At 47.3% G+C, this 23,574-nt stretch overlaps 1 protein-coding gene across 10 annotated transcripts in view; it reads right to left on the reverse strand.

The window, feature by feature from the left end:
• The window catches only part of TLL2 (tolloid like 2), a 99,993-nt gene extending 82,027 nt beyond the window's left edge, over positions 1–17,966 (reverse strand). For all 10 annotated transcript variants that reach the window (XM_030486668.1, XM_030486655.1, XM_030486656.1 and 7 more), the window contains exon 1: positions 17,771–17,966. In XM_030486668.1, the coding sequence (XP_030342528.1) occupies positions 17,771–17,921 (151 nt within the window). In that variant the 5' untranslated portion in view covers positions 17,922–17,966. The remainder of the gene's footprint in view (positions 1–17,770) is intronic.
• Between the last annotated feature and the right edge of the window lie 5,608 nt (positions 17,967–23,574).

Below are 23,574 nucleotides of genomic sequence, written 5' to 3' on the forward strand. Positions count from 1 at the left end.
GAACAGAAATCATTGCACTGGAGATTGCTTATAGAAAGAAAATCAACACACTGCCATCTCCAAAGGCAAGGTGGTGGAATTCATGCAAAATATAATTGTTAGTAGACCCAGCTCCAGGCTGGAATCAAAGGCTCTGAAGTCAGGAGGATCTCAGGTGGAAGCTGTTTACCATTTAAAGGGCCTTCATGGCATTCGGCATTGTATCACATATCAGCAGATGCAAACAGACAGCAAAACACTATAGTATTAATTTGAAGGAGGCATTGTTAATCCTTCACCTCCTAGGGAAGGCCAGAAAGAGAGGCCAGTCTAACTGAGCTCTGTCCTGTCATGCAGCAAGACTGGCTTAAAGCATCCAGCAGAAGTTGACATTCAACAAGGCTTCTGCTTCATGCATATGCAAATATGGTCTACCTTCCACACTTCCATAAACTGCTAGCTCATTCTTAGTGCTTTCTAGCCACATTTTATCACTAATACATAAAATCTCCTAAAACTTCATGGAAACTGGAGGGTCTCAGTGAATATTACAGACAGCTATGACTGTCCAGATAAGTTAGCATGATGAGACAAGCACATGCACAACAGGAACACCATCTCACTGTGCACTCACACAGCTTACATAACTGCTGGTTTACACTCCCTGAGGCAGCTGGTTTTCTCTGTTTCCTCCCCTTCCTCCTTCCCAGTCACTTGTTCCTATGGTTTCTCCTGTGCTACCACAAGCATTCACAGGACTGGGAAGCAACTGGTAAGAACCAACTTCGTTCTACCAAGTCAGTAAAAACCAGTTTGTTCTCAACTAGATCAGTTCCTCTTTGTGCTCAGCTCCCACAGTCCACTGATACTGGGAGAAGGAATATGAGAGGGAAGACTGACTTCCTCAGCAGCAGCCAGACTTAAGGGTCCACGACTGCAGCATCAGTGGACATGGCTGTCTTAGAGAGCAGCTGTTCAGCCCTGCTTAGGCAGTGGATGGTCTTCTACTTCAGTATGCCCATCCCTCCCTTTCCAACTTTGCCCTGAAAACACAGCATCACCCAGAGTTACTCATCCCAGACCTTCACAAACATTCACACAAGGTCATATTAAATAACAGAGGCTTTTTTCATCCTAGCTCAATGTGCACCTCTCTGGCTCTGCAACAGAAAAGAAAGAATATCAGTCATAACCAGTCCCTTTCACCTCACAACTGGATCTATTCCAGGAGCAGCATCATGCAAGCGTACTAGTGACCATCACAACACGTAAGCAGGGCTGGATTGAAGGTGCAAGAGCAAACTTCAATTTTGACATTTCCCAGCCTTAATAAAATGTCTTTACATGGGGAATGAAGACAACTTATTTCCCTGACAAGTTGTTTGTGCCCTCTGGATAGCAAACAATCTTGTGCCAGGACCGTGCCTGTCTTTGAAGGGGGAGGTTGTGATATGACAAAAGGAGGGAGCAAAGGGGAGAAGGGACAGAGACGCTTTGAGGCAGTTGCCAGGATTTAACAGTGCCAGTAAGGTCTCCCTGTGTTAGCCTTGCTCTGAGGCAGCAAAGCCCACTTTTGGCTGAGGCTCTGAAAACACTTCACAGCCCCAGAAAGACCAATGTCAGAAAAACCCCAGCACAAAGTACTGCAAACTAGAAACTAGTTCCAGTTTCCCACAGCCTTAAGCCAGGTCTTGCCATAAGCACCCCTAAGAATCAGCATGAGGCAGGGTCACCAAGCCACCCTGGAAAAACAGGAAGGTACCAAAAATGGGAATTGGTAGGTACCTTTGGTACCTACCAACCTCATTTATTGCAGAAGGACACTTGTGCTGCGTCAGTGCTCCAGCATTTGCTCCAGTAGCTGCTGGTTTTCAACACCTCCTGCTCCTCCAGAAGCAGCTGCAGACAGGGGATTAGCTCAGCAGGAGAGCCTGAGGGAGCTGTAGCAAACCCCTTTCCTTCCCACCATTAGCAGAAAGGATGAGCAGCGAGATCTGCCCCTGGCTCACTCTCTTAGGGCCAGTTCTGGGTCAATGGAAAGCAAAATGCAAGCACATTCCAGAAGGGCTGCCCCCATCAAAAATTTCCAGCTATTGAGCTATTATAGCAACCCAGGAGCAGCAGATCTGCTTCCCCTCCTGTCAGTAATCCTTCTGCAGCCACATCAACACCCATCAAATGCCAGTGCTTCCCTGCATGGTACACACCTTGCACAAGATTAAAACCACCATAAAGCAGCATTGTCCAGCATGAACGTCATGCAGTACTCCTCTGATTCCCCTTCAGATTTTGCACAGACATGCAGGATAGTGGGGAGCAAACCTTCATCCACTCTCCATGCACCTGCAAGAGAGGACAGAGCTCCCCCACCATCAAACACTGAAGAGCTGAGAGCAGGCAAATCCACTGCTAGGAAGGGTTAAAACCAAGATCTAGAAGTCTGAGGAACTTTAGAAATGTAACAAATGTAAAAACATAACTTAGTTCCCAACATACCATTCCTCAAACAAAGCAACCAACACATGACAATTGGTTCTCCATAATCAACTATACAAGTAGCCTCATTTCCATGTTTCATCCATTTATCTGGACATTACTGGCATGCATCAATCTTCATTATACACATTCAAATACTCCACACTCAACAGTCATGCAGTGTACACTCCACTCTGAAGATATGTCAGTATGATGGAGACTGTTGAACTACAATGCTGACAGAGGGATAACATAAACATGTCAACCCAATCTTCATTTTAGTCAGCCAGGAGTAAATTGAGAGTACCAAGAGCATTAAAGTTTTTGCGTCCCTAGCAGGAACTGATGCAATGAAAAGATACTGTCAGCACTACAAAGAAAAGCCTTGCATCCAGCACAGAGATTTATACTTTGTATTTAGTGCTGGTTAGGTAGGATGAGTATAGTTCAGTGTCCTTTCACATTAAAGGTGTCCCTAGTGGAGGACATGGCACAGCTGTCACACAGGAACTGGGTATTGTCAGATGGGGAACATGTATTTCCATGCCTGGTGGTGGCTTCACATCCTAAGGCTGGTTTTGCCTCCTCACCAGGTCTGCCTCCACATGGAAGGTTACAAGATCAGTGAAAGAATGTGGCATGATGGGTCAGAGAGCAAGGGGAGGACAGGCAATGGGTGAGCAATGGCATGCACCTCCTGTCTCCACTGCAAGTAGATGAATGGGCACATTCAAAGTTATTCCTCAAACCTGAGTGATCTACCTGCAAAACATGCTCCAGAGAGCCACTAAGCAATTTCTACAAGGTGTGGATCATGGCTGCTATTGTCTTCCATATTTACTCTCCCCTTCCCCAACCAGCATGATCTCAAAGTTCTTAAAGAAAGGATTTTCTTGCAATAGCAAAGCATGAGTATTTTTTGCTACTAAAACCAACTGTGTTCCTCTGAATCTCCCCGAGACAGAGATAACACATAGGAAGCTTTAGCCTAAAAGGAGACAAGAATGGAAACTGGTAGGCAACACTTAACGAAACCTCTGCAAACCTGATGCACTGACTCACAAGTGGATAAGAAGGGATGTTGCCATTAAGCTCTGGCACTTCTTATCCCAGAAGGCTACGGATGCTAAAAGCTTATGCAGGTCCAAAAAGAAAGCAGATGGAAGACAAAGCTATCCAAGACTGTTAAAGACAATTAGCCATCTATGGATGAGGGATTATGGAGCCTGCCACAGTCAGAGAGACTTTTTGGACTTTTTGCTCTGGTTTACCCTGCTTTTCTACACCTCCCTTGGCATTTGCCCAATGGAAACAGGCTATTGAGTTTGTTTTGAGGCAGACCAGCCATTCTTAAGTACTAACAGAACATTTCTAAGGAATCATTTTAGCTTTAGCAAAGCTCCAAATACAAAGGAATGGATTTATAAAAGGCTTTTAGAAAGTGTTTTCCAAGTGCTTATCCAGCTCTTTAGGGTCCAAACTAACTTTAAAATTCTGTTCTGAACTGCGTTTGGTGGAAAAGGAGAATTTTTCTAGAGGGCCTTTGCTAAACTGGCAGGATGTAATCATCTCTCTGGGATGTTCTTAGAGAGAAGTCACAATAAAACATGCAGTATTGCTGAACAAGGTATGTAAGCAGGGAAGGAATAATGTGGTTACCAGCTGGGAAACTACTGAACATGCAGAGCCACAGATCAGTCTTCATGGCTGGAAATCTTCTCCATTCCCTCCACTTGTAGTTTTACTCTGAGCCAGCTCAGAGAGTGACAATAAGAGGCTGGATCATTCCTGCCAAACCTCAAAGCACTATGAACAGTTTCAGAAATGGAGGGGGTGTTCCAAAGAGCTGGTTTTGCAGGGACCAACTTCCAGGCAGCAAGAGGGAGAGAGAGAAAATGCTAGGCTGAAATCATCCCCAGACACATTCAGCTCGTTCAAAGCTTCCAGCAGCAGGATTTACCCGCAGCTTAAAGCAGTTCTCTGTGGCTCTTTGTCACAGGAGTGTAGGTACAAACAAACAGGAGCCATGACAAAGGGAGTCAACACACATTTTATTAGTAAAAAGTTAATTGGCTTAAAGTGTGCAACTAAATAAGCAAAGCTTACATTAAAGTGACCCGCCAAGAAAAGATGCCATGGAAATAAAGTTATAGGAAATACAATATAGTCTCTATGTCCTTTTGTAATCCAGCATGATAAATATTCATGATTCTGGGTTAATGGGGTACCCAGCTCTCAGCCACCACAATAGTTTTTTGTTTATTCTCAAGACCATGAACTTTGGAACCATGAACCTGAATTTCAGGACTCTGCATTTATGCATGTTAGCAAAATTCAGGGCAAGGCAGGGGGATGGAGACAACACCAGGACCTTGGCTTGTGACAGTGTGACGGAGGTTGTTGGTAGGTTTTTGATAATGAATAACAAGAGCCCCAGCATGCACAGGACTGCTGGTGTATTGTCACCCTCTGCCTCCCCACCTACCGCAGAAGAGGCACCACCTGCAACACAAACCCATCCCTCAACTCCAGTCCCTCCAGGACATGGCTCATTCCGGAGTTTCTCTGGAGGAGGACAATGGCATCCTCAGGCTGGCCCTCAAGGAAGCAGCAGCTGCCTGCATCACACAGCAGCAGCATGGAGCAGAGGAGAGGTCTACACTTTACGTGGAGGGAAGACCTCCTAAACAGAATCCGTTAAGCCTTCATAGTGACCCAAAGGGCTCTTTGGCATTCTGAAAACAGTCCTGCAGGGAACAGTCACCAAGCTCCAGTGCTGCATTCACACTGGATAGCAAACATCCTTATTTTAAAGAGTCCCAAGCCTCCTGACTCAGGCCCACATCCAGCTGCTCCTTTGACTACGTGTTCTGCTCACAGCAACATTGCCAGCTTTCCCAGGTTTCGCTATGAAACCTTCCAACATCTCCACTCCAACTTGTGCAGATTACTGCCCCCTTCCGAGGTATGTTAGGAGGCTTTGGGGTTAATGAAGGACATGGGGAAACTTTTTTTGTTGGGTTGGGTTTCTTTTTGTTTGTTTGTATTTTGTTTGTTTAAAAAAACAAACACAAAACCAAAAAACAACATAGAAACTGGAAGTTCAAAGCCTCAAAAGCAGTATGAGGAAAACAACTTCTAATGATGAATTGAATGTATTTTAAGACTCCTGAGCTTGTTGGGTTTTTTCCCCACATCCACTCACAACTAAAAGTGAAGACTATGATACAGTAAGGTCTTAAGGAGTTTCCTCATGTACTCCACTCACTAAACTACCCACCCTCTTTCCCTACAAAAACTTCCCATTAGCTTTCCCCCATTCTCCCATTTAATGTAGTGAACCATGAAACCAACCCTTCAAACAGCCAGGGCCTGTATTATTAAGAGCTAGGAGCACAGCTCTTCACATCAGTGTGAATCAGTCTGCCTGGTGTGCAAACAGAGCTTGTATCCCTTCACTGACCCCTCAGGGTTTAATTGCCCAGTTTAGGGAATGTGCAGCTTAAGGTTCGTAAATTAGCAGGATCTTTTCTTCACACATCTTCCTTTAGGACAACCTAGATGACAAACCTTGCCACAGCAAGCTTTATTTCTCTTATTGGACAGAGCTCCTCTCTTGGATCAGCTGAACCTGGGCAGCACTAGGACAGGCAGTGCAAAGGCCAACCATTTCTTCAGAATATGGCTTCCTCTAACAATACAAAAGTCTAAAAGAAACAACAATGCCCCCTTAGGTTTTAAGTCTTTGACGCTTCAGTTGCAATACTTCTACACAGGACTATCATAGAATATTCTTTTATAAAGAAGAGGAATTTAGCAAGAGTCATGAAAGTTGAGAGAGTAATTCAAATGGTCAAAGTGTACTTTTGGAAGGAAAACTATTCCTCCAACTAGTGAAATATCTGCCTTGAATCACAGAAAGTTTCTGTCTAAAAATCAAATACACTAGTAAACAGCAACAGCCTTCTCAAAACTGAGGTATCCTGCTCAAAGAGTATGTATTTAGCATTTACCTTCGTAATATTTTATCTTTGCAACAGCTGCATTAGCATAAAGATGACTGTCCAGAGGGAGGAATATGCAAATGTATGTGCACAGGAGGAAGGGAACTTATTGGGAAGAAAATGCTGTCCCCATTCCGTGTGTGGAATTTTGCACAGAATGTCCTATTCCTCCTAAAACAGAGGACATCCCATGCCCTCCTACCCAGCCCCAAGGACATGCCTGTTCCACCCACCAATTGCCACTATATACCTCTGTAATGACAAGACAGTGCTACAGCGCAAACCTGGCAGCTCCTTCCATTTCACACCAAGCAGAGGTGCAGCTATGAGATACACAGGCACTGCAAAAGCATCAAGACCCAGCCACGAACACTGCTTGGGAGGACAAAACGAGCAGGCACACTTGACAGTTTGAGGATCTCCATTTCATGCATGCTTGCAAACCCCATGGCAAATGCGTCAATCTCTCTGCCAGGAGATGAGGGATTGTACAATAGGCAAAGAGGGCAAAAGGACAAAAAATGCCCTTCTCAACATCAAGAAAAAAAAAAGAGGGCAGCCAGGAAGTTTTACTCCTCACGTCAATATCCCACTCCTAACCAGTTTACCTTGACAACAAAGCTTTCCAAGAAAAGGCAGACTTGGGCACTTGAGCAATGGCCTTGGGAGATCCCAGCTTTCTGCCCAGGAAACAGCAAAAAAACCCCAACCCTCCAGCATATCACATATCACCTTCTTACTGAAGCATGACAAAGAAGAGAATATATGGCAGAAGAGGCCAAAGAGGGGAAAACCAGAAATCAATAGGATCTAACAGAGCGTGACGGAAAATCACTTCCCCCATAAAAAGAGGTTACTTGCCAGGTTAATGAATCTTTTCTGTTCTGTACTTAGACACCCAGGAAATGGAAGGGGTCACAGGAGCAGTGTGGGTGGGAATGCAATCCCTAGAACATGCTTTCAAGAATAATCAAAGGTTAGAGATCAAATCCAGGCAGCGGTCAACTGCACAACACATCAGCAGCTTGATACACTGGCCAGCTGCAGCTCAGAGCGTCACGAAGCAAAATACACTTCCAACGTCAACAGTGCAGCAAATAACAGGCTTCTCTTCCAGGGCAAGAACAAGTCCAACAGGCCAGCCCAGCCCCCCCAAAAGGGTCAACCCCAAGACTCAGAGCATCTCTGCCTTCCCAGGTCAGCAGAGCCAGCATGGATAAAACAAAATGGTCTGTGGGTCTCTGAGTAACTGCCATAGAACCACAAAAGCCAGACTGCACCAGGAGTCACCCTGTGCAAATAACTCAGAAAGATCTTGGCCCAGTGGCCAAACTTCTCAAAACTCACTGGTAGGTAAAGAGCTGTGCTTTACTCTTGTCGATAACACGAAGGCATCAGACAATACAACAGAAAAGCATCTGGACAATGGCAGGGTACAAGATCTGATGGACACAGAATCCTGACCTCTGGAGTATCAAACACATTCAAAGGCAGATGCATAGAACTTTGAATTGCAGTTTCTTCTGACTGGAGCCCTGCTGGCAGGTTCCATAAAAGAAGCACAGACCCTTGCTGTTTTATCACTCCCCTGCCCATATCTAGCTTAAGCTACTGACAGTAGGCTACCCTAGAAATGCTCAAGTTACTTAAGCCCGAGATACTCAAGCCCAAGATACTCAGAAGAGGAAATGCAGGTGCATGATTTCTATCCTTTTGAGGCCACTAAACTTGTAGGTCGCTATATTTGTTTCCCCCACTGCCTGCCAGAATCATTTACCAACCACTGCTCTCTAATCTGGGGCCTCTTGACTCCAGTACAGCTCAAACACCTCTGCCATGCAGCTGTCCAAGCTTCTCCTGAAGCAGTTGCCTTGTTTGCTACCCACTACCCAACTTCTGCAATAGAGACACAGGTAACACAGCCAAAAGCCCTTTTGTTACCCGTATTTGATGCAGAGTCAAAATAGACTTGTCGTACAGGATAGCTGTTCAAGACAGAGTTACATCTCATATCATTCAAGTCTACCTTCAGACCCAAGGAGGTACATCACAAGCTCCAAAGCAGACCTAGTGCTGGAATTTCTGCAAGAGGGAGTTTTGCAAACATGCAAAATTAAATGCACTGGATTTGCAAATTCAATGCATTTAAGTATTTTTATATCTGGAGAGTATTCAAGCAAAACCAGTGCCTTACTGAACCAATACCTTCTGCCAACACACACATCAGCACAGACAGAGCTCTGCTTCCACAACAGACATCTGCCCCTGGCCTTTCGGCCAGGTACAGCCACTGCTAATGGGAGGCAGGGTACACTTCGTAAATAAATCTCCTCCAAACTCTCTTTTATGAAATGGATGAACAACCCCCAGCAGGTCTCACCTGAAATTCAGCACACAAAACACCAATGAAACCAGATAATTTTGCCAAAGTGCTGAGCAAAATGAAAACGCTGCTGATTAGAGACAATGCTATTTGCAGGCAGTGCTACGGAAGTTCAAAGTTGCACTAATGAAGAGTGGGAGACTGGCAACACTCACAGTTATGACATGAGAAGTGGAGAAAAGTAATTTTCAGCACCCTCCAGGACTGTATCAACAAGTTTCTAATAAGGAGACAAAGGGACACAACCATACTGCAACACTAACTCTCAACAGGAGGACATAAAATGCTCGGCAGACTTGAACTTCTGTCTCGTAACACTGTGGTAGCGTTTGCTCTGCAAACAGCTCTGGTGTTTGTGGATGGGGAGGTTAAACAGATGCTTTTTGCTTGGGTGCTGACATTTGCAGGAATACAAAATTACATGAGAGGATGTGAATTTCTGTTTGGGTCTAAAGCTGCGCTGATTCATGGACCGGCAGCAGCTGCAGGTCTCTGACAATTTGTATCAGTCAAACCAGAGGGTGATTTACTAGTGGCTGGGATTTCGCGTGGGCTTCCTTCTCGACACACGGTTTAAGATTGCTCTTCATTCCAAGCTGGGCTTGGACACAAACTGGCCAAGAAAGAGCAATCAATGAGCTAGAGTTCTTTAATCAAGGGCTTCCTTGCACATTTAAGCAGCTTCTATTGACAGGGAACCTTCCTGTTCACAGGAAATGCTAGAGTGGATCTGAACATCAAAGTACAGGCGCCCTTGGAGATCAGCATTTCTGGGAGCTCAGCTACAACAAAGGAGGGGGGAAAAAACAAACCAGAAAACCTAGTAGCTGTATCGAAACAAGAGTCCATCCCTTCAATCATCCATCCCTTCTGATCAGCAAAACCACATTTCAGCACTAGTTGAAAGCAGTGCTGATGCAGATTCACACCTGCAATACTCATGATCCGGGACAACGAGCTCGTTCAGTGTCAGAGGTGCCTCCTTTCTTCCAGGACTTCAAATCTCCAAAAAGGATACAGACCTCCTCGTCACATCAGTGCTCTCCCCAGTCCCAGCACCACCTCCTTGGCACAGATAGATCTGGACTCTGATTCACAGAACCCAGCCTCACCATTTCCCTCTGGTTTCTGGAAGGAAAGGGGAGATTGGCACAGCAGCCCACCTATTACAGCCCATTGAACAGAACTGGTTCATCAAGCACAACACAGCAGCTAAATGCATACCATAGCACAGGGCTGCTCCTAGGTGAGCAAGAATGGAAGATCCTACTGATCACTGGGGGAGCAGCATGAGTTACTGCTGGGGTGGGAGAGGAGATGGGGTACCCCACAGCCTGGGGAAGAAAGCATTGCAGAACACCCAAGGCAAAAAGCAGAGAAGGATTTGAGCAATCACTCAGGCAGGGACTGGAGAGAGCTCCAGAAAAAGGGAGATGGGGGAATATCTGAAATGGATCTGTAGGAAACACAGGGGGAAGCAGGCAGAGAGCACAAGGGTTTCTGCAGCAAAAGCAATGCGAAAGAAAAGGAAACTGACATATTAAAGAAAGGAGGCTAGAAAATCCAGTGTGTCAGGCACATGGCACGTGCAATTTCCCAAGTACAAATGTGTGAGCCTGAACATGCTGCGTCAAGTAGCTGTGGTCAACAGCTCCTCCCCTGCCTGGGGTGGAAGTCCCTCACCTGGGAGACATCCATGAGCACAGTTTGAGCAGTGAGAAAGAGCTGGCTTACCAGTGAAACGCAGCTAGTTCTTGCGTTAGCCATCCAGCAAGGCATAGGCAGACTACACAGGAGGTTAGGACAGGAAAAGAATAAAAACTCCAAGTGCAACTGGGAAGGTAGAATATAATTACACAAGTAGAAAGCGCCTCGAACCAAAATCCTCAGTTTTGTGGACTTTTGAAGCCTAGAAGGCCTGCAGCACAGTTTCTAAACACCGTTGTCTGGGGCTCTGGGACTTACTAATCCACAAAACACCTGAGGAAGGAGCAGTCTTCATTGATCAAACCTGAGCAGGCTATGGACAGGGGCATACACCTGTGAACTACACCCAGACTGCACAGTTCAATAAAAGCTCTACAAGGTCTTTGCAGAGAAGTATCCATGACAATTCCAAAACATCTCTTTCGCACCCTACCACCCTTCTTTAAGGAAAGAAGATGAGCCCCCTGTCCTAAATTTGCCTATCCCTTGTCCTGTCCATTGCTAAATCCCAAGGTGTAGGTGTAACACTGAGCATCGCACCTCACACGGGACAAGTAGATCCAACACACCCCAAGAAGTGTTATAGATCAAGCATGTTTTTGTCAGTCCCCAAGTAGACAGTTGAACACTGGAAGGACTTCAGACCTGGATCTCAAGTGCTGCTTTTCCCAGTGATCATAAGGTTTTGCTTTCAAATTCACCAGGCCAATGGCTTCTCTACCTAGGAATCTCAGCTGCAAGAAAATGGTTAGCGGTTATTTTTCCTTTAAGCCACAGCCATTAACTTGTGCTTGACAAGGATTATAATAAAAGCCACCTTAAACCTTCCCTTTGAGGAGGAAGCTTCTGCTGCAGCTCTACCTCACTGCAAAACACAGCCTCCCCAACAGCAAGGGGCTGCTGCACTGAATACATATAAAGACAGTGTCTCCAGTAGTCCAAACCCACCTGTTTTCTACTCTGTAACTGCTGTCACCTCCCTAAAGCAGGTAAATTAAAGACTGAACAGCCTGTTCTCTCATTCTTTCCCAGACCACCCAAAAAGGCTCAACTTCCTCCTTGAACATTTAACCCTTCCCACAGCCTAGCAGTGAAAAAACATTATGGGAATGATTGCTGGTGGGAGCTTTCTCCTTCCTCTGTAAGTGTTTGCATCAGCATCAAGGAATCCACAGACTGGGTCATGTCCCAGACTCTTCCCTCAAAGCACACATGTAAGTATTGGCAGCAAAGAAAAGAGGAAGGAAACTTTCTTCTCTGGAAGCCCACATGGCTTCTGATATCCAAAGAGCAGGGGTCAGCTCCCGGCACTGCTACACCATACTGACTGCCCTTGGGTTAGCTGGTGGCTTCCACCACCATCTTCTACAACTCAAAGCCCCACAGCAGAGGCACTGGTACTTTCACCACAACTGCACTGCAGCTCCCTTAGGCTTTTCGCACCAGCTCAGAGGCTTCAAAGCTTTATGGAAAGTCCATAAGATGTGAATGAGATTCCTCCACTGGACTGTGGGATTCCCAAGCGAAGGGCAGGTTGACATACACTCTGCTAGTACACATCCTGCCATTTCCAAACCAAATCAAACTTGTGAAACTGCAGAAAGACCCTCATCAAGACTTGAGTGGGCTGGATCCACAGTGCAGCCTGCAAAGAGCTTTCAAGTTGCCTTGCTGCCATGATGGATCTGTGCTTCCCACAAAGAAAACAGCATCTGCATCCCAGTCCAAACTCAAGCAATGTTCAAGTGACCTGAACTTTACAGATCCTCCCTCCCCTTTCTCATTTGTTTACCCCCTTGAGACTTTCAGTTCCTAACAGCAAGTTCCTCAGCTGCCCACAGAAATGTCTGCACGCGACTTCAGATGTTTGCACCACAACCCAAATGAAATCCGATCTCCAGAACAAAGGGCACTGTGCCTAATTAGAGGGAGGGCTAGGAGGAATGGAATGACAGCGAAGTACAGCTTACAACCGTCTGTGAGAGACTGCCATCTTGGGACAGCACTCAGGGTGAGACACCTCTGGCATGGGGCACTTCAAAGCTAGTGGATCAAATCAGCAGGTGGAGCAGGAGCAGGGATGCACAGTGGTACCCTGTGACTGGGCAAGCAGCATCCATGCTTGAAGGAAGAGTGGGCTGGCAGGAAAAGCCGCACTAGCATCACCAAACTGCTTCTCCAACAACTTTTCTGGTGACAAAGCAACAGGAAACTGTTACAAAGCAACAGGGACCAGTGCTCTGTTCCCTAACGGTGCCTCCTCACACCTCCTGCCTTGGTTCTTCCCCTTCTGAGCTCACATTCTGAGCACTCCACAAAATCCATCGGAACTTAACTCACTTCCTAGGTGCTATCTCCCTGCCAGGGCCCTGCTCCCATGTTGCAGCTGCCTCTGCATGCCCAGGAGCACTGCAAGCAACGGTCCAGAGCACAAGCCAGGTCTCTGATCGAAGTCTCACGGAAAGAAGCTGAACTTGCTTGCAAGGCTCATTTGTACCCACAAGCAATTCCTCCCCAGCCTGGCTCTTCTCAGCAAGCCCAACCCTCCCGAAGGGTGGTACTTGAGACACACACAGGCAGCAGGAGCCCTAGAACCTAGACCCTTTTGGCCTCTGCCTCAGGAGCGCATGGCTAGGCAGGCAGGTCCACCTGTCTCCCAAGGCAAACATCTGCACAGAGAAACACCACATCACCTCTTTGGCCTGAGAGTCAAGACTTGGCCCATGTCCAGACTCGGTCAGCCTTTAGGCAGGACAAGTCACACAAGACTTAAGCCAGAGCACACAGAAACAGGGGACTTCAATACAGGACGCTGTCAACAGACCCCACCCTGGAAGATGAGCTACCGAGGGAAATGCCAGGCTCTGGGAAACAGCACTGCACCTCCAGGTCACAAAGGGCAGAAGGTGCCATGCTAGAGGCCAAAGTACCCAGGAACCAAGATACTGAGACTAAACAGAAGCTTTTTCTTCTCGCCTGCTGATTTTAGCAGGTGGAAAAGGGCCTCATCACAGGCTTGCCACTGGAGGAAAGGGGTCATCGAGCCTGTAAACATTCAGGGGACAAGTTACTCAGTGCTCAGCTCTCCTTCCTATTTATGTCTCCTACCTCTCTTTATTGAGTGTAGTTGTACTATACCATCTCCAGAGATCACTTTGAACCTCAGAGATTCTGCTTTTCACCTCAAATTAAAGTTCATATAAGCTTGCACCCAAATAACTACCAGAACAAATTACAGCCTATTTAATTCTTTTGTTTCCAATTTGCCTGAGGAGCCCCAGAAGGATGTTCTTGTTATTTTTACCAGGCATCCGTAGTTCCTTGTGCTGCCTATCAGGCAGCTTCACTCCAACTAGCACCCTGGCCTGAGTATCCTTAGGTGGACCCTCTGAACAGCAGATCTGTCTGAAGCACATGTCAAGCTTACAGCATTTTTCCATCTATAACGCAGCAGATCTGGGCAGGAACCTTTGTACCATTCCCTTTGAAAAGCTCCAGTGACCTGCTGCAACACTCAGCAAAACCCACCCAGCAAAGTCAGCACTGTCACCTTCCCTGGCAACTCAAACCGACGATGCAGGTCTGCCTCAGCTGCCCCTTTATCAGCCATTCAGGCACTTCCCCCACTCTTTCGACCCTATCAAAAAAGCACGAAAGCAGCCACAGATTAGGAAAAGGAAATTCTGGATGGCTGGAGTTAAGAGGTTGAGCACCAGTGGAGTTCTGGCCCATCAGCTGAGCCCTGGTAACTGGGCACGTATTTATACTAGTAGCTCAGTAGTTGCAGTGATTTAGGAGGTTACTGCCGTGTGCTGCCCATCCTGTCTTGCTGATGGAGATTATTATACCCTTAGCTAATGCAACAGAGAGGAGCGTGTGCCAGGCTTGTCACTGCCAGTCTAGCAGATCAACCATCGGCAGCATGCACTCAACCTCAGGGCATGAGCTGCAGGGGTGAGGAACTGGCAAGCTTTCACCTCGTAACCTGCCAGGTCTAAAACCATCCCAGCCTCTGGGTCACAGCCATTAGCCTGCAGCAAGAAAGAAGTAAAGCACTACAGTTTCAACAGCTTTGGAAAATATCTAAGTGGAGCTGCAGTTTGTCTTCACAGTGGGCTGAGCCTGCATACAATCTGCAGCCACAAGACCATGCACAGTAGCTTGTGCCTACAGCAGCAATAGAAACATCACTATAAGTCTCACAGCGCCAGCTCGCTTTCTACAGACCATCAAAAACTTTCCCTTGAAGAACATGCTGGGCACCTGAGGTTTTTACAGTGGGTCTACAATCATTGCCTCCTGCCAGTCATGCTTCCAGACAAAAACTGACACTGTCCCACCACTGGAGAAACTTGGGCCCAAGGAGGTCAAGAAGACTTGTCACTGCTATAGCACATCAGGAACAGAGCACAATAAACTTCCTGTATAGGCATTAGACAACAGCCCTGACAGAGGTTGTCTTGGAGGGACAACTACATTAGAGGTGTCTTCACTTCATCTCACAGAAACTGATTTTTTCACCCATTAATCTTGGCTGAACTAACCCTTTGGGGTGGCATTTGCAGCAGCAAACACTTGCCTAGCTCTGTGGATGGTCTAGCACTGGAAGAGGAAGAAAGCTGCGAATGCAAGGCAGGGGGAGGAGGAGAGGCAGGGTCTAACATGGGTCCATGTGGTAGAAGTTCTGCTTGCTTTGTTTTGGGACTGACTTTAAAAACTGGAGCTATTTGAGGCATAGAGGTAGGTACATGGTATGTAGGGAATATCTTGTTCCTCAAGAGCTCTGCACTTTAGGTTGATAGAGCTCACAGGGAGATAAACTGGATCAGAGGGCCAGGAAGCGCAGCCAGTCAGGACAGACTGAAAGAGCGAGAGCATCTTTCTTCTATGGAAGACTGCAACTTGAGAAAGCCACTAACAGAGCTCACCGGTGACAAAGGCTGCAGGAGAGCTGAAGGCACCATGCTGTCCTCCACACACACACAGGCTGGCGGGAAAGCCACTTTCTCTGAACAGCAGGACTGGAGCCTCAGGTTAGACAACAGGAAAGCCAAAGCAGTGCTGGGCTATGCTGCCTGGCAGCTGCCACCACAGGCAGATGTGTGTCAGCACTGTTGGGAACACCAGCCTGGTCCTAGGCTCCAGAAAAGGACCGAGTGACCTCCAGAGGTCTTGCTCACTCCTGCCTTTTTACCAGAAAGAAGACATTGGAAAAGTATTAGAGGCAAACTCTGGGAAGTCAGAATATAAAGATCATTTCTGCGACTATCACTTCCTGACTGAATTGAATTGACAGGAGTAACACACACAAGGTTTTTCTGCTCACCAGGAGAAAAGGTGAGGATGTACAATGAAGGGAGGCTGCTGTTGGCAGTCCAGGCTCTTCTCTGTGTACATGCAGAAGTGAGAGATATAGAACCTGGGCGATGGGGGGCTGCAGAAGAAACAAAGGCTCTTAGAGCAGAGGCAGATAAATGGCAGGTTAGGGAAATATTTATTTTGTCCCTTTCTGCCACAGGTTCCCTGTCTGATGTAGGTGAGTCGAATAAAGTAAATGTTCTCTCTGTGGTACTTAAAAGAGCATTCCTCATCCTCCATGTACTTGACCTGACAGTGACACCAAACAGCCCCAAGTGCAAGTGAGGCACACCGGAAGTGATGCCATACTTCTGAGGAGAAATCAAGGATAACACATTTTCAGATGAGAAGGCCAAAGCGCTGCACTTGCAGGTCTCCAGGTCTGAACCATAACCTTTACTTCTAATAACTAGTTTCACTGGAAAGAGAGACACACAAAGTCATTACCATTTAGAAATAGACATGAACACAGCAAAGCATGTTTGGGTGGGCCGGATCCCACGTTTATTAAAAAGAATTAACAGCCCCACACCCCAACCCATATATCAAATCACAAATTACTGATCAAGGGAATGTTTTTGCAAAAAGTACTCTGTTTAGAGGAGCGAGTTGAATAAAAGCCACCACTCACACCACAGCCCACATGCAAAGTCAGTGAAACAACGTGCTATACAAGACAGAGGGGCTCTGACGGACGTTGCCTTGACAGAGCTCATCTATGTGAACAGATTCGGCTACGAGTCCCCTAAAAACAGTCAGGAAAGAACTGATAACAGGGGCAGCTATCACCAAGGGACACTGAGGAACAAGCAGAAGAGCATTTGGGAGGCAGAGCCCCAACTCAAAAGACCAACTCACCACACACAAAGAAACTCCTTCTTTTTTTCGGTTCCTAGATTAAGGAAACAGGACTTTGCACAAAGTTACCTGTAAATGGAACAAGACTAACAAGGTATCGATTGCCAATTTGACAGCAAAGAAGCAATTCACAAGACCACAACATTTGCCAATATCTAGAACCAGAAGGAGTAACAGTCACACCAAGAGTACTGCCCAGATTCCGAAGAGAAAACCTGGGATCATATTCCCTTCGAATTAAGATAATGGAGGTGACAGAAGGTCTTGGATAAATCAAAAGGTTAAAAATGGTTATAGGGAGCTCAACTTAGTGCAGCCTAACGCAGGAACGAAGAACTCTGAAAAAGGGATGGAGGGAGCAGCTGGAGGCTTCCTGGAGAGGATGCGGTAACTTGCACACGGGCAACAGAAAGTATCCGGATACACGGGCGGCTCGGCTGGCGCCGGGGCTGGTGGCTCAGCGCGGCCGGCTCCTGCCTCACCGAGGCACCCACCGCGGCTTCCGGGCGGACCGATCCCGGGGGAAGCCGAGACAGCTACCAACGGGCTGCCAAAACACACAGGAAAACCTTAAGGGGGTGGGAAGGAGAGGGAACCCCCCAACAGCAAACCGCAAAACACCGCTAGGCTCTTCCCTGGCTCTGCAGAGGAGATCCGTGGAGGGGGGGTAACAAGTGAAGGAGCAAAGAGATGGGGACGCTTAAGAAGCCCCAGATGTACCCTCCTGCCCGGGGCTACAGCCCGCAGGTAACGGGGCAGGGGACAACCAGGAACCGGCGGGACGGGGAGCAGAGGGGGTCTCGCCGGCTTCCCGGTGGGGTTTGGGAAGGCAGCGGGATGCCGAGGCGGCTCCCGCCCGGGGGACTTCCCGCAGCGCCCAGGTGAGCCCGGGACCGGTGACGGCGAGCGACACTGGGATACCGAAGGAGCGCTTAGCCGGGACACCTGTCCGCCACCGCCGCGCTTGCAAACTTCTCCCGGAGTTGCAGCCCGTCCGCTCCCCTACCGGCTTTACAAGGGTCGCGGTACTCCATCAGCTCCTCCGCCGTCTCTGGTTCCCGCACCGTTAAGGCGACTTCCCCTCCGCCCGTCTCCGCGGTAGGTAGAAGTAGCAGCAACAGCAGCAAGCGGCGGAGCGGGGCGGCCCCGCGGCCCATAGCGGCGGAGCGGGCGGCACGGCTGCCCGGGATGCGGGCACTGCGCGGCGCCAGCAGCCCCGCCGCAGCGGTGAGAGGCGGGCGGGAGGGGTGTGTGTGCCGCCGCCGTCAATCAAGGCACGGACAGCCAATCACGGCTGCGCCCGCGCTTCTGCCCCGCCCCCGGCGGACCCCGAAGCCCCGCCCGGCCCAGGGCTGCGGGAACGGGACACCCGTTTCCACTCCCCATTGCCGCGCTTGGGTGCAAAAGCTGAAACTATGATACTAAAATAAATAAAGACAATAAAATTCATTAATAATTACCATTATTATTATTATTTGCCCTCAAAATAATTATTGCTTGAAAGGCAGCCAAACAAAAATAGTTCGACTGCCACTGTGAGAAACATTATTAGGCATTGCAGCCTTAAAATCCGCATGTACGAGGAGCTGCAAGACCGTGGATGGCGAAATATGGGGTGGAAAATGAGCCCAAAGTAAAGAATGGCAGAAACTAAGAAAGATGAGGCAAAGCATCCGGGTGTGTGTCTACCTCTCTAATCCATTTTTTAAGTGCATTATAATAGCTTTTGAGGGCAACTGGGCTGTTTAACTGGAAATTTGGGATCATCCCACTGGATGCTGGAAAGTCTCCAGAGCTGATTCACAAGGACCAGCCATGTACTTTCATATGGATTCAACACTGCATAGGGCAGTTGCTGCTCGAACAAGATGTTAGAGTCTGAGGCTGCAGCGGCAGTTACAGGTATCACCTACCCTCATGCCACTCAACAAACACAGCATTAGGCAAGGACAGGACAGACCCTATCCTGGTGAGCAGAGGAGAGCTGACAAGTGTGCAGGCTCAGTGGGGAGTTCTTGGGATGAACGTTCACACCACAATCTCCCTGTGCCATAACCCTTTGCTCCTTCAACCGCGTCCTCCCAGGCCCCCACTGCAGGATCTTCTAGCAGTGTTTCACATTACAGCACCGGCTCCAATCCCTTCCTTTGCTCAGACAGATGATGGCTTGCCATCAGCTATCCATAAACTTGTCACTTCTATCTATGGCAATGAATGATACCTGAGCATAAAAAGGCACAATATGATTCAGGCATCTCCTCAGCAGCAATGCAGGCTACTGCAAACTACTTCTGCCTCTGCCTCTTCTTCCCCCCCCCCCCCCCCCCAATATTGGCTTCCCAGAAAAAATAAAGTCAGGAAATTACTATCCTCTCCAAACCTTCACAGAGGCCAAAAAAGCTGCATCAAACCCTGGCACGAAGACCATGGTCAAAAGCTCTGCTGATCGAATGCACTAGAGTTTTCTACAACTGGTGAAAAGCCCATTGGGTAAAGACAAAGAGCTGGCTGGGGAGCACAGGGAGACTCCCTCCCATAGGAAAGGGAGACTGGCACAAATTACCCACTTTCCATCAGGTTCTCCACCTATTTTCTGTAACACGCAGCACTGGGGAGACACAGCCCATGCAGCTACCCAGGAGGGAGGTCAAGAAAGATGAAAACCAGATGTCAAATAAACTACTACCAGCAAGGTGCAAAACCTGCATTCAGCCTTTAGCATCAGTAGTTCTGGCAATAGTTGAGCAGAAGACAATACACATTTCCTCCACTTTGTGCTTCTAAGCAGGTCCCAGAGGATCAAAGGAGGAACCTGAAGCACAGGGATCAGCAGGTGCGGAGTCTGGATCACCCACAAGGAAAAGTCTCAGGCTACTCCAGGGGCTGTCACTCACAGGGTAGGAAGAGAAAGCATGCACAGGAAAGCTCTGGGAATTTCACCACAAGAGTGACACACCCTTTTGCTGCACCAATCTTGATAAAATGAGGCAAACCCAGGACTAACAAGAACACATTTCAGTGGATGGGTCAAGGTTGTGACTTACTGCTAAAAGAGCTGCCTGGTAATTTGATTTCCCTGAGGATGCTCATTTCAAACTCTCTGCCCTTCAGTCCTCACTGGTGGTCACCAAACTGGGGCTGTAACACAACATCAAGCCTGGAGAATATCAGCACTTTGAATGGGAGCCCTAAATGGGTACTAAACTCCTGAAGATTTGAAATGCAGCTGACCCATCCATTGATAAGTATCCTGAACAGAAACAAGGAAAGGATTGGTAATTTTTGAAACCTGCGTTAGGTTGCTACTTTCTATGATTTTGTCAGACAAAGAACAGAGCCTAATGGTTAATTTAAAAAGAAAGGCTGATTGACCCTCTGTGCTTCAGAACTCCCAATTCTAATGAGATAACAGCATTAGGTGCTCTTTCTCTCTACTCTGTAGAGAAGGTGCTGGCAGTATTACTTCACTTCTGAGCTGGAAAAAAAAAGCTTGAACACTTGCAAGGGAGTGTCAACAGCCTCCTTGTTCAGTATCACGGATTAGCAGAGCAAGCGCTGCCCTTGTCAGCAGTGTGGAGATCCGGGCTGTCATTCACTAAGAACAAAGTCTTTTGACCACTTGGAAACTGTTAACCTCTTTGAGGGTGGCAACATATGTTGCGGAGCCCAAGCTCTCATATACAGAAGCTCTATATAGACATGGGTAGGCATACAAAAGGACATCCTAAGGCTTTGAAGGAGGAAGAGGAAGGGAGCAAAATAAAATGCAGCTCATTAATTGTGCAAATTGTTCAGAGGAGTATATTACTATTACCCACACAAAACAAAAGAGTTGCCTACTAAAGAAGGCTCTGGAAATCCCAAACATGAGAGCTGCGTAACCCTTCTAGAACTGGCTCTCAGTAACAGTCATGGCATTATGCAACTGGCAGCCAAAGCAGTGTACACAGAGTAATGTCTGCTACCTGGTGTTTAGAAGATCAGTTCACATCATCTTGATTGGCAAGTGCCACATCAATGTAAACAAGGAACATAATAAGCCCTGTGAAAGCATATTTTTCAACTGAGCTGGTAAAACAGTTAGTGAAGTTTCACACCAGCAATGCAACTCGTGACACCCACAGCTAGCTATCTGAAAACAAAACAATCTCTATCCATCGCTGTCAAAGGCAGCTTTTTCCTTTGCAGAATCCCCTCCTGCCCTACACATGCAAACAAAATCCACCGCCTTTTCAAGCCTCGCTGAGCAGGAATGCACACGGCTCTTTCTGAACAGCATCCATGAGCAAAGCTATGCGGGAGCTACTTAGCACATAACATGTCCTGAGGCCAAAACATACACGCACATTTGTTAGTTGTTCCACAAGACCTGCTTCTTCCCTCTTGCCAACACCTGGGTCCAGCAAATCTTCCAACAAAGTGACAGAGGCACTACTCCTTTGGAGCCTGTCCCACTGCTGACTCACCTGCATCCAGGTTTACAAGCAGAGATTTCCTTTCCTGGTCCTAGCTCCCCAAATATGCAAATATATTTCTTCCTCCATGCACATCACCACTCAAGGGCAAATGGAGCCCTGGAGACCTGCAGCACATCCCTCTGAACACAAAGCATTCTCTTGCCTCTGCATTTCCAGTGCCCCTCACATCTGCTTAGGCTTACTTCATTGCTTCCTTTTCGGTAGGAAACAGCCCCTGCTGTAGGTGTAACCCTATGTGCCGTGCATCAATTCCTACAGGCACCACTGCATGCTCTGCAGAGCCATCACTTCCCTCTGCTTGATGATACTCTACCAAAGGCTCATTTAACCTCATAGTACCATTACAGGCTTCCCACCTTGATGAAACCTGTTCAATTTCCCCCTCTCCTCTTGCCCATTTTCTCCACCTGGTTTTACCTAGCCGTCTATTGCTCTCGACTCTCCTTGTCGCTCCTGGAGTTGATCCCTCTCAGGACATCCCTTCTTTGCCAGCTTGACCACTGTCATTGACAAATCCAGGTGATAAAATAATATTGATCTCTCCATTCTCTTCCATCCATCACCCATTTTAGTCACTCCTGCAGTAGGTTGGTGGTGGGTTGTTCTTTTTTTAAACAAGTTTATTGCATTGCCACCCAAGAAATACTTGTAAGGTTAAATGATTCGCTACCCTTTCACTATAGGAATCTTTAAAGGTGCTGATACATATGTGCTTAAACTTGTTCCAGGGGTCCTGAAATCCACTCTACAAAGCTTGCTGCAGTCATAGGCAAGGATGACAAGATACACGTACCTGCGTGTTAATGAGTCAGCACACGTTTAAGGAGGTGATTCTGCCCCTCTGCTTCTGTGAGACCCCACTTGGAGTAGTGTGCAGTTCTGGTGTCCTCAACATAAGAAGGACATGGAGCTGTTGGAGCAAGTCCAGGGGAGGGCCACGAGGATGTTAAGGGGGCTGGAGCACCTCCCATAAGAAGACAGGCTGAGAAAGTTGGGGCTGTTCAGCCTGGGGAAGAGAAGGCCGCGTGGAGACCTCATAGCAGCCTCCAGTATCTGAAGGGGGCCTATAAGGATGCTGGAGAGGGACTCTTCATCAGGGACTCTTCATCAGTGATAGGACACAGGGTAATGGGTTTAAACTTAAACAGGGGAAAGTTCAGGTTAGATATATGGAAGAAGTTCTTTACTGTGAGGGTGATGAGGCACTGGAACAAAGTTGGGAACACTGGTTGCCCAAAGAAGTGGTAAATGCTCCATCGCTGGCAGTGTCCAAGGTCAGGCTGGATAGAGCCTTGGGTGACATGGGCTAGTGTGAGGTGCCCCTGCCCACGGCAGAGGGGTTGGAATGAGATGATCTTAAGATCCTTTCCAACCCAAACCATTCTATGATTAACAACATAGCCCTGCTATACACAAGCAGTGACACTTTGGGAAGCTAAGAGTAAGTAACCTATGGTTGGAAAATGTCTTCCTGTTCATCAAAGTAGCAGCAGACTGGATTTTAAATCATCCCTTCTAAAACAGCACCAAACATTTTTCCCATCATTACTGTAATCCTTCAACTGTGTGAGGAAAACCAAGTTACTTCTGGGGTATTTTTGAGATCTTATCGGAGACAGGCTGTGGGAGGCGGGAAGAGAAATCTGTCTTAAGCATGAATTTTGGCTTGACCACTGGTTCCCAAACTGTGACATGTCAAACTGATGTTTCGTTACTTCACTTAAAATCCATTTTCAGGGTTCATACAGAAGTCAGTTGTACTTGGAAAGCACTGAGCAAAGCTGGTGGGTTTGGTGATCTCTGCGGCAAGGTTAAGCAGGAGGGTATGGGAACACCTTTGGAAAAGCATCTGTCAGTTCAGAATTCTGGAAGGTGAATCCACTGATCTTTCCAAACATTTTTTGTGAGTTTGTTTTGTTTTCCATAGGAGAAAAAATAAAATAAAAATCTGTCTTCAATATTTTTTTTTTTTCTTTTTCCCTAAAGGGATGGATCTGGGAAAGTAAAAACATTCGTCTAAGCCTCTGCTATGAATGAAGATGGGATAGTTGGATTTACCTCTTCACCCACAGGCATCCTTTACAGAGGCTGGTAGCTACCTGAGTTTAGGCTGTTTCCCAACAGGGAGGAGAATTTAATGAACCTCTCAAAAAAGCAGAGATGCTGCTTCATGGAAAAGTGCCTTAGAGCAGTTTCGCAACCACGGTTCCTGCACAGGATTTCTGTACTTACATTTTTCTGTCGTAACATCTTCATCCAAACCACACACCTGGCTACGGCTACGGCACAGGTATTTCCCCTTGTCAGGCAAGCAATACTTTAAAAGCATTTG

The sequence above is a fragment of the Strigops habroptila genome, chromosome 5, assembly GCF_004027225.2.
Source record: "Strigops habroptila isolate Jane chromosome 5, bStrHab1.2.pri, whole genome shotgun sequence".
Classification (NCBI taxonomy): domain Eukaryota; kingdom Metazoa; phylum Chordata; class Aves; order Psittaciformes; family Psittacidae; genus Strigops; species Strigops habroptila.